The sequence below is a fragment of the Chionomys nivalis genome, chromosome 22 (assembly GCF_950005125.1).
Source record: "Chionomys nivalis chromosome 22, mChiNiv1.1, whole genome shotgun sequence".
Lineage (NCBI taxonomy): Eukaryota > Metazoa > Chordata > Mammalia > Rodentia > Cricetidae > Chionomys > Chionomys nivalis.
Genome location: NC_080107.1, coordinates 50,654,765 through 50,669,193, shown reverse-complemented (window position 1 = coordinate 50,669,193; position 14,429 = coordinate 50,654,765). Strand labels below are relative to the sequence as shown.

The 14,429-nt window shown below is 50.6% G+C and overlaps 1 protein-coding gene across 2 annotated transcripts in view; it reads right to left on the bottom strand.

Moving 5' to 3' along the window:
- Positions 1-2,302: 2,302 nt before the first annotated feature.
- The window catches only part of Gsn (gelsolin), a 56,430-nt gene continuing 44,303 nt past the window's right edge, over positions 2,303-14,429 (bottom strand). For both annotated transcript variants that reach the window (XM_057754778.1, XM_057754777.1), the window contains 9 exons: positions 14,071-14,286; positions 11,955-12,088; positions 9,718-9,808; positions 8,134-8,304; positions 7,440-7,614; positions 6,467-6,591; positions 6,193-6,270; positions 3,680-3,731; positions 2,303-2,711 (listed from right to left, as the gene is read on the bottom strand). In XM_057754778.1, coding sequence (XP_057610761.1) covers positions 2,542-2,711; positions 3,680-3,731; positions 6,193-6,270; positions 6,467-6,591; positions 7,440-7,614; positions 8,134-8,304; positions 9,718-9,808; positions 11,955-12,088; positions 14,071-14,286 — 1,212 coding nt within the window. In that variant the 3' untranslated portion in view covers positions 2,303-2,541. The remainder of the gene's footprint in view (positions 2,712-3,679; positions 3,732-6,192; positions 6,271-6,466; positions 6,592-7,439; positions 7,615-8,133; positions 8,305-9,717; positions 9,809-11,954; positions 12,089-14,070; positions 14,287-14,429) is intronic.

Below are 14,429 nucleotides of genomic sequence, written 5' to 3'. Positions count from 1 at the left end.
TTCACCCTGCATTCACAACAGCATTGAACACAACAGTCAGAAGGTGGAAATAATCCAACCATCCATGGTGGGTGAATGAATGAGGTATAGCCATGCAATGGAGTAGTATTCGCCCATCAATGGTGATCAAAGCCTGGTTTTAAAGCATAATTCTGAGTAAAAATAAGCCAGACACAGACAATAAATATTATGTGACTCCTCTTAGGTGAGGTATGCAGAATAATCAAACTTATAAAGGCTGAAAGAATAGAGATTCCTAGGGTGATGGAAAAAGAGAAGGTGATGGTTTATTTATTTAATAAGCACTTAGAAGCAAAGAGTTGTAGTGTATGCCTTTAATCGCACCACTTGGGAAGCAAAGGTGGGTAGATCTCTGTGAGTTTGAGGCCAGCCTGGTCTATAGAGCGAGTTTCATGACACCCAGGACTCCACAGAGAAACTCTGCTTTGAAAAAAAAAGCAATATTGTTATAATTTATTATTACTATTGCTACTGTCATTATTAATTACTGAGGTTGATGGCTATAAAAATGCTTGATTTGGGGTGGAGAGACAGCTCAGCTGCTAAGAGAACTAGCTGCTCTTCAAGAGGACCCAGGTTAGAGTCCCAGCAGCCACACGGCAGCTCACCACTGTCTACAACTTCAGCGCCAGAATTAAAGTTCCTTTATCTCACTCACATGGTGCGCACATATACATACAGGCCAAACACTCATACACATAAAATTAAAAATCCTTTTAAAATGTTTATATATACATTATAGATCTATGTAATATCACTGAATTATATGCCTAAGACTGATTAAAATAAAATACTCTGTCATACTAAACTTATTATACAAAAGGAAAAATAAAAAACACAGAACTGGGCATGGTAGCATATACCTAGAATCTCAGTTTGGGGGAGGGTGAGAAGGATATTTGCAATTCAAATAAATCCTGAACTCATGTGAGATGCCCCTCTGTATGCTGTGAATGTGTTTATTACGATTGGCTGATGGGGAGGCTGCTTTGGCCTATGGCAGGGCGGAGTGTGGCTGGGCAGGAAGTCCAGGCTGAGAGACAGGAAGAAAGGGGGTGGAGTCAGGGAGATGCCAGCAGAGCATTACCGGTAAACCACGGGACACGTGGAGATATGCAGATTATTAGAAATGGGTTAATTTATATAGACAGCTCACCAGTAAGAAGCTGAGTCATTGGCCAAGCAATTATAATTAATATTAAGATATTAAGCTTCCAAATGATTATTTCATAAGTGGCTGTGGGAACCTGCAGACAGGACAGAGGAAAAAGTTTGGCTACACTGGACAACTTAGTGAGACCTTTTCTCAAAATAAAATAGAACAGGGTTCAGGAAGGGAGAGGTGAAGTTGCTCAGAGGGTAAAGGCACCTGCAGCTCACATAGCATAGAAGGGATTCCTCAAAGTTGTCCTCTGACTTACACACAGAGAGAGAGAGAGAGAGAGAGAGAGAGAGAGAGAGAGAGAGAGAGAGAGAGAGAAGGGAGGGAGGGAGAGAGAGAGAGTGTGGCTCACTGGCAGAGCACTTATCTACCTTGCACAGGATCTGGGGTTCAATTCCAAAAAAAGAAAAAAGAAACAAAAAATGAACCATACCCTCAATTTAAAACAAATCAAAACATTTCCTGTTTGGACCAGGCCTACCTAAAAGCTTTGCAGACACTGTAGGACCAAGCGGTAAGCAGGACACTTCCGCTCAGCCTCTTTCCTTCCTGCCCCTTTTGGTCAGCCTCTTGGTTGCTGGCTTCTTATTCTGGTTAGTTTTTGTCTGCTAGAAACAATCCAGGAGCATCTGGGAAAGGGAACCTCAGCTGAGCAGTTACCTCTCCCAGTGGTCTGTAGGGAAGTCTGTGGTGACATTTTCTTGATTAATGTTTGATGGGAGAGGCCCCAGCCCACTAGAGGTGGCGGTGCCTGGATTGTATAAGCAAGGCTTGGGAAGCAAGCTAATAAGCAGCACTCCCCCATGGCCTCTTCTTCAGTTCCTGCCCTGACCTCCTTTCATGACAGGCTACAAATTAGGAGATAAAAGAAGCCATTTCCTCCTCATTGCTTTTGGTCACTGTTTTTATCACAAGAGAAGGCAAACTAGAACACTTGGTAGTGTGCCATCAACTTCTCAAGGACCAAGACACACACACACAAGGTGGCTGGAGTTCATCGGCTGGCTTACAGCCCCCGGGAGGCCCCTACCTGGGCACCGCCAACTCATCAGGACTAGGAGCAGGTTCAGAGACCATTGTGTGGCTAGGGCCATGGAATGAACAAAGCAATGACATGCCTGGGGAGAACACACTTCAAAAAGCTTTTATTAAATTTAATTTCCAAAGCACGGATACTTGAGGCAATTTTGTAAAGACCCTGAATTTTCCCAGGGCTGGTTTTGGCTACTGTAAAAAACACACACACACATACACACACACACACACACAGAATAACTTTCTGCTTGCTGTATGAGCTCTTTGGAAGATGGGAATTCTCAAAGGCACTGACTGGTGACACCGGTGGCTCTGGTCCTTACTCAGGCAGACAGCTCAGCCAAGGCCCTGTCCAAGGGATCCACCGACCAGTAGTTGTCATCCCAACCGAGGAACCAGCCCACAAAGGATGGAGGCTCAAAGCCCTGCCTCACGACCGTGATGGGGGTCCGCCTGTCCCGATTAGCTGGGTCCGTCTCGATGTACCGCTTCGCTGCAGGCACACATGGAGAAGAAATCCAGTGAATCTTAGGGTCTCCTCCTCAGGGAGAGAGTTGGGGCTGCCAGAAAATGTGGTCTCGGCCCTACCAATGCTTAAGTACCACCAATGCTTAAAGCAAAGACCTCACGTGGACTGCCCCCAATACAGGAAGAACAGGAACTACAAAGTTCTCAGACCTTCCCTGAGTGTATCATTTCCTCCTGCTGATTAAGATATTAAATAAAGAAACCAGTCCTAGAGTTCAGCCTCAAGATTAGCCACCAAGATTCTACTTTCCCACACAGAGACCCTAACAATAAAATCCCTTCGACATCCTGGGACTTGGACATGGGCTTGTCTCTGTTCTGTTCCCCAGGAAATCCTCAGGCATTCTGAAGGGACACATTTATTTTTTCACACCTGTGGTAGCTTAGACCTGGAACATCCCTAAAAGCCTGGGTCCTCAGCCTGGGGGCAGTGAGAACTCTAAGGGGTGGTGTCTTCTGCCCCTTGAGGCATGCCCTTTAAGGTGGCAGTGAGACCCCACTCTTTCATCTCTGTTCCAAGTCGGACGGCTTTACTCTGAACACACACACGCCACCTTAATACTTTGTTACAGTCTCAAAATCCTTAGAGTCTGAACACACTCCCCACCACCTTGATACTTTGTTACAGTCTCAAAATCCCCAGAGTCTGAATCCACCTGGGCTGAACCTTCCCAAATAACCTTTCTTCTTGATAAACTCATTGCCTCAGGCAATTATGGAAAGCCTCGGGGCATCATCACCCCAAGCAGGGTTCCCAGAGGGGCAGACTATGAGCAGGAAGTCCCCACCCCATGGATGCTAACTCCTAGAACAGCATCACCTACCTACAGCCACCCACAGCCAAAGACCCCACCCCCCACAGCCAACTCCCACAGCCAAAGACACCACCGCAGCTAAAGATCCCACCCCCACTGGAGAGCCTCCCGTCCTCACCAGAAGTCAAGGCTTCTGTCTTTTCTTCTTCCTTTCCAACCCAGACAAAGACCTGGACGTGAGACACGGAATGAAAATCCCATAAGAAGTGCTGGTGACAGTCAATGCCATTAAAAAAACAAGGGCGGGAGAGACAGTGATGAGCTGGAAGAAGTAGGGAGGGAGTTGGAATCGCACAGCTTTCTTTGTTTTGGTGGAGTGGAAGAATGGGCTTTGTAGGAGACCCAGCAAGGAGAGGTTAGTTAATTGTTACTTAACCTCTTTAATCTAGCAAGTTTTCAATGCCGCCTTTGAATCTCAAGTCTTATTGATAAAGAGAATGATAGAGATTTAGTGGTGAAGACAGAGCTGGTGCCTGCAAGAACAGAATTCCCGCCAGGCTGAGGCATGAGCAGTCAGGTCAGTGTCAGAGAAGCAACCAACAATGGCAGAGCCACAGTTGCTGGCTGAAATAGCAGTAGAACAAGGTGCAGCCGCTGTGCCAAAGACAAAGACGCACAGGAGGACCTGGAGGCTGGGGTGCAGCTGAGAGGTAAGGCCCCTCTGGGGGGCAGGTCCAGTCCGCCTCAGGCTGCACCCTTCCTCAAGTCTCCTCATCCCAGTCTGCTTCAGTCAGAACCATTGCGACATAGGGGGCAGAGTTGGAAAACCTTCAAAGGCATGGAGCCACTCAACAAATGGGTAGACAGATGCCCTTAGCCATCCAACAATGGCTACCCAGCTCTGCGTCTTGACTAGTACATGTCTAAAGCTTGTAATAAAGAGTCCATGCCACCGTGAGCCTTACGACAAGTTTGGTCACACACAGAAACCTACTCTGTTGGTCTTTACACACCATCTATTTTTCTTTAAATCTTTGTGTGTATGCATGTGTGCATACTTGTGCCTCAGTGCACATGGGGAGGTTGGAGGACAGCCTTGGGTGTGGGTCCTCACCGTACACTTTGAGGTAGGATCTTCTTCTTCTTCTTCTTCTTCTTCTTCTTCTTCTTCTTCTTCTTCTTCTTCTTCTTCTTCTTCTTCTTCTTCTTCTTCTTCTTTTTGGTTTTTCGAGACAGGGTTTCTCTTCTTCTTGTTCACAGTGTTGTAAGCAGACTAGCTGGCCTGTGAGCTTTTGGGGGATTCCATCTGACCCCTCTATTCTCCTCTCGCCTCAGGGGCATGGAATTATGGACACACCTTATCATTCTCAGCTTTTCCTTGAAGTCTAGGGACCTGAACTCGGGTCCTCATGCTTATGCGGCAAGCGCTCTGCTCGCTGGGCCATCGCCCCAGTTCTGCGTCTACTTTCATGCATCATCTCTCAAGATAATCACACTCAAGAGCAATTGTCACTGATCTACGGCGATCGATGTTGTCAGATACCTTAGACAAGAAAATGTCAGGCTTGACTGCGTTCCCTTATTTATGATACGTGTTCCTTACAGAACTGGAAAAGCCTCGAGCTGGGATGGGCCCTGTGTCCCTTTGGCTTGGCTCAGGATTCCCCGCACTTAACATTTTGCCTGGAAAATGGAATGGCCAAGAAACATTGGCCAAGGACTGCCAAGGAGATGCATAAGCAGGTGAAGTCACCAGCAACTTAGTCAACAACGACAGTCGAATGGCTCAGGCTGCAAACCATGATCTTCCCCCTGGGCTGCCCCAAAGCTGCCCATGGGAGAAAGACAGACTTGGGCCTTTGTGTCCAGCCATTCTATAGCCTGGAGGATGCTGGGAGCAGGTACTTGATAGAAGGGGTTACTGAGCTAATGCTCCCCTGGGAACAGGCCTGGGGGGAGAGGAGGTTAACTTGGTGCAATCCTTCATTTCCAGCATCCCCCACAGAGCGCTGTTCGGATGCTCAGTTGATGCTGGGTGAATGAATGAATGCCATCCATTCTGGGTCTTCACAGCAGCCACCCTAGCAGATGACGTGAGAGATCCCAGAGCTGGGGAGTGATATCCCCAAGCCTCCAAATGACACTGGGCAGCTGTGGCCTGCTGCATACTTCTGACACACTAAGTTCAACCTTCTTCATACAGACTTAAGGTCAGAATGCACAGCGCCTGAGGCTAAGGGGGAAAGGTCAGGAAGCATGGTTATGCAGCCTGGGTTTCTAGGGTGCTTTACAGTTTCCAGTGGAAATGCACCTGCCAGGCAGGTCCCGCTGCTTCCATTTTATACATCTGAGGAAATGGAGGCTCAGAGAGAGGGGATGATGTGGTTTACAGCCATTCAGGACCTCCCCGGAAACACCTGGTGTTGTGTCTTTTTGTTTGTTTGTTTTTTGTTTGTTTGTTTTGTTTTTCAAGACAGAGTTTCTCTGTAGGTTTGGAGCCTGTCCTGGAAATAGCTCTTGTAGACCAGGCTGGTCTCGAACTCACAGAGATCCACCTGCCTCTGCCTCCCGAGTGCTGGGATTAAAGATGTGAGCCACCACTGCCTGGCGATGTTGTGTCTTTTATGCCCTCCTTGTTAAGAGTCCTGCTTCTCCCTCTGTCTTGGCCTTCTCCTTTTCTCCTTAACTCACCTGGTCCCAGGTATCCAGGAGCATGACATCATCAGTAGCCAGGTCTTCCTGCATAAGCTCGCCGGGAACCTCTTCGATCTGGGAAGGGTCAGAGGAGGTCAAGTAAGAAGCATCAGCTCCAATTGGTTCCCAGGATGAGTGCACAGAGCTGGTCCTGCCTTCAGGGGCCCTTCCTCTGCCACTGGGCCAGGCTGTTTCTCTAGGCTCTGAGGTCCATTGACCCCCAAACCCACCTAATTCCCTAGGCACAAGCAAAGGTGTCACCGCCACTCACCACAAAGCGTCCGATCCTGTTGGAACAGGCAAAGAGGCGAGGAGGATGGGCATCCATCTTCTTGTCCTTCAGCCTTGGGGATGTACGGTAGACAGTCTTCCCACCCAGAGCCTCCCAGAAGCCATCTATGAAGGGAGACGGTGTCAGTTGCCAAGGGAAACCAGGGCCCCATGAGCACATCTCACCAGACCCCAGACCAAACTGTGCCCATATTCAACTGGCTGCTCTCCACTTTAAGACCCCAGGGGCTTGAGATAGAAGGGAATGGAAAGGCCTGGAAAGGGCAAGCTGGCATAAGACTCATGACAGAGACAACAGCACCACAGGAAGGGGATAACTGTCTCCACTCAGCACACAGAGACCCAGAGACAGCGATTCACGTAATTCACAAAGCCTGGGAGTGATAAAGCCAGGGGGCAAACCTTTTCCAAGTCCAATCCCCATGTTCTTTCTACAACACCTGCTCTATGTGTGTTCTGTTTGCATGTGACCATTGCTATAGAAATGTATCACAAACAGTTACACCTGCCTCGTGTCCACTCATCCCCACAGTCACATTTCAAGTACTCAAAAGCCTCAGTGATACATCAGCCACCAAAGTGGGGCTGGGAAAGAAGAACATGTGTCCTAACAGTGGTTTCTGCCGGGCAGATGCAGACCAAGCAACCCTTCACTGCTTCCATGAGGTACCAAGAAGGAGGGGATGGGTTCTTAGTATCAAAGATGACTAATACCCTTCTCTCTGTAGCTCTAAAGGTAAGGAGAACCCCTCTGACACTGTCACCCCTTGTCACCATCTCCGGGGTCCTCTTGGACCATCCATGCCAAGTTCTCTTTCCTTCAGTGTCTGGAGACTACCCTGTCATTCACTGGCCACTGGGCTCATTTCATCCTCCTGCTCCCATTTAACACCCACAAGGGTGAAGGCACCAGAGAAGGATGCAGATGGAAGTGGTGGGGCCCTGGCTCCCACCTGGCTCTCTGCCTTCCTCCACCTGCACAGGCTGGGCTCGCAGCACCCTCAGCAGCTCCTGGGCCCCGGTCTTCTCTGCCTCGCTGGCTCCTGCACCCACCCACAGGTAGGCGGCTGACGGGGTTTTCAGCACGAAGGCATCATTGGAGTTCAGAGCACCAGCCTTGGGCATCACCTGGAGGCGGGTGGGGAATACAGCATTCAGTCAGGAGCAAGGAAATGCAACCCAGCCCATCCTGACAGCCCAGGGACCCTGCAGCAAGTGGACCTCTTCCCTCACAGACGGACAGCACACAGACTTTGGACACTGAGGGGTCAGGCTAACTCCCACACTTCTCAGACATGCTGTGACAAGTGAGAATGATCTGAAATTTGGGGCTACATTAACAAAAGTTGAATGTTCAAAAACAAAGGAAGTACTAGAGCAATTCTCCACAGTGCCGAGACCATAGTGGTCTACTACAGTGGAGCCAGACATGCAGTTCAGGCTGCACGGAATGAATTCTGGAGAAGGTAGTGAGCTGCCTATGATGGAGGTCTGATGGGATAAGGGGCTGCCGAGTCAGAAAGCCCTGAAAATCTGCTTCCTCATCCCACCCAGGCCTTCTCAACCCTGGGCCTCTGGAGGTCTACTCAGTGGGTTTAGAAGACGTCAGGAGGGCAATCTTGCCCACGTTCCGGGACCTGACATTACCTCAACGGCTCTGGTGGCTCCAGAGCTGCTGGCTCGGACTTGGAAGAGACGGGTACTGGCAGGGGTTGTCTGACCCCCGTCTCGGGAGGTACCACCCTTGTAGATGATCATGGGTTTCCCGCCAAACAAGCTCATGAGGTGTGCAGGTTCCTTGCCTTGGACCACTCGACTCTGGTGGTGAGAGAGGAGAAGATCAGCTTTGCTTTTTCATAGTTTTTTAAATTTTATACAACAGTGTTTTTGCCTGCATGTATATCTGTGTGAGGGTGTCAGATCCCCTGGAACTGGGGTTACAAACAGTTGTGAGCTGCTTTGTGGGTGCTGAGAATTGACCCTAGGTCCTCTGGAACAGCAGTCAGTGCTCTTAACCGCTGAGCCGTCTCTCCAGCCCCCCACCCCCATCCAACAGCGTTTCTCTGTGACTCTGGACCGCTCCCTTCAGAAAGACTACCACATCTGGCTATGGATGGGAGAACTATGACCTGGCAGCACCGGAGCACTGAGCAGGGCGAGCTGGGGATGATGGCACTGCCAAAGCCCCTGGTTGCTGCTGTCTTGGCTGTTTTCCCACCCATTGTCTCCGTGAAGCCTTGCCCTGCAGTCCCTGAGTCTGCTCCAAGAACCAGGGGACTCCAAGTTTGCAAATATGACCTTAAAAGGAAGAGCAGATTGCTTATGTATATTCTTCCAGAATGCTGATGTCAGTCCTAAACAAGTCAGGGGGCAGAGGGATGCAAAAAGCCCTCAGATCTGGAGGCTCTGCTGTACCCCACACAGCCCCAACCTCCACCATCTTCCTACTTAGAACTAAAGCAGCACATGGGTTTCCTTGTCCTAAATGTGCCCTACAGGAACCAACTGTGTCATTCCTGCCTCACAGCCAAGGGAGGGTATGGAGACACTGCCCAGGAAAGACAGTGTCTATATACTGGATGCCGACACTAAGCCCAGTACAGACAAAACCCTGCATAAATATCTGTTGCATGGGTCGGTGAGCAGATGGATGGTTGGGTGGGTGAGTGGATGGACCAAGGGACGGATGGATGGATGGGTGGGTGGGTGCATGGGTGGATGGATGAACAGACAGATACATGGACGGATGGATGGATGGATGGATGGATGGATGGATGGACAGATGGACGGATGGATGGATGGTAAGTGGGTGGATGGGTAGGTAGGTGTGTGCATGGGTAGATGGACGGACAGATGGACAGATGGGCAGACAGATGGATGGACGGATGGATAGATGGATGGAAGGATGAATGGATGGACGGACGGACGGACAGACGGGCGGACGGACAGACGGGCGGATAGATGGATGGACAGATGGAGAGATGGATGGAGGGACGGACGGACGGATAGACGGGCAGATAGATGGATGGACAGATGGAGAGATGGGCGGACAGATGGATGGACGGATGGATGGATGGATGGATGGATGGATGGATGGACGGACAGATGGATGGACGGATGGATGATGGTGAGGGGGCAGGTGCCTGGATGAGTGCATGAATAATTAGGAAGATAAATGAGCAGAGAGAACAAGCCCTGACTGGAGCCCTAAGAGGCACTGTTCTGACTCACCTGGACAGGAGTTCCTCCCAGCTCCTCATCCAGTTGGGCACTCAGGATGGCAGATGCAGCAACCTCATCCTGGGTAGACTGGGCGCCCTGCCTAGAAGAGGGAGAGAGACTCAGCCCTAGCTTACATAGAGCCCTGGGCCTCTTTCTTGCCCTCAGCTCCAGTAACCCATAAGCCTCCTTGTTGTAGAGATGGAGCAGTGGGGAGAACCAGCGACAATAGCCTCCCCACTCTGCCCACCCCAGCTCAGCAGACTGTGTTCTTACTTAGTATCATAGGTCCAACTACAGTAGGTAGATCTCCTTGTCCTAAATGTCCCTGCAGGAACCTCCCTGGTCCATCCCCTGATGGACAGCCATGAGAGGGTACTGGGACTCAAAAGCAAAATGTACAAAAGTGGTCAGGGCATCTCCCTGTATGCAAGATGGGCTGGAAACAGCAGGTATGAGATGTGTCATCGGTAGGGAAAGACACCAGACATAGCCTCATGGGGATACCCTGAGACGGGAGTGTTACAGAGACTCACGGTCCCCTGCCTCCACTTGCCAAGGCTGGACCTTGTACCAGGCATATGCTGTAAGTCAAAAGCCTTCTTAAGAATTTTGTATCAACCGGGCATGGTGGCGCAAGTCTTTAATTCCAGTACTAAGGAGGCGGAGGCAGGCAGATCTCTGAGCTGGAGTCCAGCCTGATCTACAGGGTGAGTTCCAGGTAGCCAGGGCTTCATAAAGAAACATTGTCTCAAAAAAATCTGTATCATATGTTGAGCTTAGTGGTGCAGGCCTGGAGTCTCAGCTACTTGAGAGGCCGAGGCAGGAGGACTGCAAGTTCAAGGCCAGCATGAGCAAATTAGTGAGACTCTGCCTCAAATAAAAGGCAAAAAGGGTGCTGGACTTATAGATCAGTAGTAATGGTTTGCCTAGTACGTCCAAGAATCTGGGCTCAGTCCCCACGACTCCCCATCATAATTTGTGTATTATCTAGTTTATAAGTGCAGCTGCTTTAGAAGTATGGGGCTTTGGAACTGAGTCTGAGTGCGTGGTTCCTGAGCATCACTCTTCAGGGGGTTATGGTCATGAAGGAAAAGGGCAGATCCCAGGGGACTGAAGGGACACAAGATACACCCTGTGGGGTCCTAGAGATGTCCCATGGAGTCTCAGTTAGGGCCTGGGCCAGAAAAGACAGGAATGGAGAGCTGGGGATACTGGAGCAGACACAGACGCTGGAGAGCTGGGGATACCTTACACATCCTTCCAGTGATCATGCAAAAAGGATAAATAAAAACTGCCAAGCTGTCAACAGGAGAGGATGGGGCTTGGCGGACGAGTCTGCAGGGGTACAGGTGGGACGAAATGTTCAGATTGACAACTTTGGACTCTGCTCTGGGTTGGGAGCAATGGGATTATATGCTCTGCTATAAAACAATAAAATAATTGCTGTAATTGACATACATACTAATACTACGTATCTATGTAATACAGAATCATCTACAACTATTACAGTGGAAGACAGCCTCTGAAGGGGACTTGGCATTGACTGGCAGGAGCTGCTGGGTTGGTGTGTCTCTGTCCCTAAGATGGCACGTCATATTCTGATGGCGAGAAGTTTAGAGTTGTGGGTGAGAATGAAAGACCCCAGCTTAGCTGCTGTTACGCCAGTTTGCAAAGCTTTCACACAAATAGATGTAAGTTCAAGGTAAAGTCAGCACTCCTAGGCGGTCAAACAGGATATCTATGGTCAGACACCCGGCCTAGGAGGGGAACGAACAGTCCTGGGAAAAACTACATGTGCCCTAGATAGGGCCAAGTCAGCTATTATTATCAGATCCCCAAGGAACTTGTCCCCAAATTGACCCATCTCCTCATTCGAATTGACCAATAGGATTCCTGTATCCATGCCTTTGCTTCTATATGCCTGCTCCGCCTGCCCGTTTCCATATAAAAGACCCCCTGCCCAGCCTGGAGGCACCAGGTACCTGTGTACGCCCAATAAACCTCTTGCTATTTACAGCCAGTGGTCTCGGACTGTTCCTTGGGTTCAGGGGTCTCCTCCTGAGGGAAGGTCCTCCCCGAGGGTCTTTCAAGAAGGAGTCCCAGCAGGGTGTGGCTGTCTCAGCTCAGGCCTCTATATCAAGACTCCCTCTGGTCATCTCGCCCTTTACCTCTTGCCACCACAGTCAGGCACAGTCTGGTCCCCACGTGCTCCCGCTAACACCAAGCGGACAGCCCAGGCCCCTCACCAGTTGTAGATGATCTGTCCCTGGCGGCCACCGTGGCGATAATTGTACAGAATGATGTAGCTGTCGCCTCCATAGAACTGCCCGTATGTGGCAGGGTCCACGGGTACCTTGTTGGAGCCTTCGATTCTCCAGATCTGCGGGGGTGGAGTTGGGGTCAGACGCTGTTACCTCGGGCTAGCTGGAGACCCCAGGATAGCGGACAGTATAGGTAACAGGTCGCCACTCAGGTCCAAGAAAAGTCGAACAATATACCCCACTCACAGGGCTCGTGAGAGGCGCGGCAGGGCAGCTCCTCTCACTTCCCCCTGAAAGACCCCTCAAGATAGCTCTAGATCAGAAGGCTGAGCCAGGCCTGAGTCAGACCTAAGCCCCACCCCTTGAGAGGTGCCTCTCAGGACCGGAGTTTTCTTATCTGAAACAATTAAGGGGAAGTCCTCCACGCCTAAACTCTAATCATGCAGATGGCATGATGCTACGTGCCAGCATCAGCCGCTAGCCAACGGGACTGATATTTCATCCCCAACATTTCCATTCTCCCCATTGTTACGGAAGCACTGGGATTTTAGGGGTCATCTCACTCAACAGGGCCATAGTTGGTTGGCCTCGGAATGACCCCTGCAGGCTCATCTCTACGGAGATCCGGTGACAGGACTTTCGTCATCGGGAGGCCCTGCAGTGACACCTGGTGGTCAAGTGGAGACACTGCCCAAGCCCATTTTACAATGAGGGGCAGAGAAGTTGAGTGAGTGGGCCCAGGAGACTCAGCCAAGCTCAACTCTCTGTCTACTAAATACTTCCGCTTCCTCGGCCCCACACTCTGCAATAACGAAAGCGAGTATCCACGACAGTAATGAGGCCATGCAAAGACGACCCCGTAGTCTCTTCTTAGGAAGACAGTGGACACCAGCCTGAAACGGACTCTGGGTCCTCAACATCTCTGCATACACCTCCACCTGTACTAGTCCCAAGTGCCTCATTGTTTCTCCTTAAACCATCACAGACGTCCCAGTTTCATGCTTCTGCCTCCTACCTATTTTTACGGAGTATTTCTAAAGCACAGAACCAAATCTGTCGTGCATCTACTAAAAACAAAAGAAAACCGAAAATACTGTATTACCACCACACCCCATGACGGGCATCCACGGCCCTTCCTGAAGATGGGATCAGCACCAAACTGGGAGAAGTCACACCTGGAATGTGCCCCTAGACCCCAGCAACAAACCCACCCCAGCCACCTCATTCCCACTTCCCTTCCTGCGTTCCCACAAAATCCCCTGTTCTCTTTTCAACTCTGAGAACAGATTTCAAGATTCTGCTGTGGCCGAGGTCACCTCCCCTTCCAACCAGGCACTCCTAGGCAAAAAGATGGGGCCGGGAGCCCGGCAAAGAGACCGGCACATAGTAGGTACCCAGGTGATATTTGTTGCCAACAAACAAACAAAAGTTAAACAAAAGAATCTCATCCACGGTGACTGTGGTAGAAAACAAGAAAGAAACCTCCTCAGGGAGGCAGAGGGTGGGGACATGAAGCCCCGGGGGCCGGGGAGGGAGGGGACAGAAAGGGAAGCGGCCAGCAAAAGCTGGCCCAGGCACAGAATCCTTCTCCTGCCTGGGCCCAGCAGCAACTGAAGCCGGAAGGATGTCTAGGTCTCTGTTTGGTTTGGGTCTCCCTTACTCTGAATTACTTGCTCAGCTCTGCATGTTACTCCAAGGGGCACCTTGCTGACCTATCTCAGCTGCCTGCGAGGCTAAAGGCAAAGACGGTCACTGTTCGGAACCTGCAGTCACTGCAAGAGCAGCTTTCTCACCCTGCCCAGATATGCAGACCTACTCAGACCTCCTTGTGAACCAGATCTGAGGTGCTGACTAAGCCACACGTTGGCCAGGACTGCTTGCTTACACACACACCTCCAGCCCCTTCTCTCCCTCATGTCCAGGCTGTGAAGTTGGACTTGGGGGCCATGAGGCCCCTTTTCTTGTCCTCCCCAGTGTGGCTACATTGATAAAATCACCCCCATCTTCCCTTTGCCATTCTTTACCTTGGGGCCACTGACTGAACCTGGCCTGTGAAATCTGGCAGAGCCAGGTCTTTGCTCTAGACCTGAGGTTCCATTACCTGCTTCTGGCCAGTGCCGTCATCGTCCATGCCATGCTGCGCGGCCATGGCAGTGGAGGTGTGCAGTGTTGCTGCATCAAAAGGCACCCGCTCCACGTTGGCAATGTGGCTGGAGAGGTAGGCCAGGCCGGGGCCGTCTGTCTGGTCTGGGTCCCGCCAGTTCTTAAAGAACTGCTTGAACAGCGGGGTCTCTCCACCCTCTGGGAGAACGGAAACCTGAAAGGGGAGAGAAGGGGAGAACATGGCAAGACTGCCTAGCAAGGGCCTCAGGGAGCCTCGGGTGCCCACCTGGTCCCCAAGGAGGATGGCGGACTCCTCCCTCCCTTACCCCAACTGAATCTGTCTCTTTCTGGCCTCAG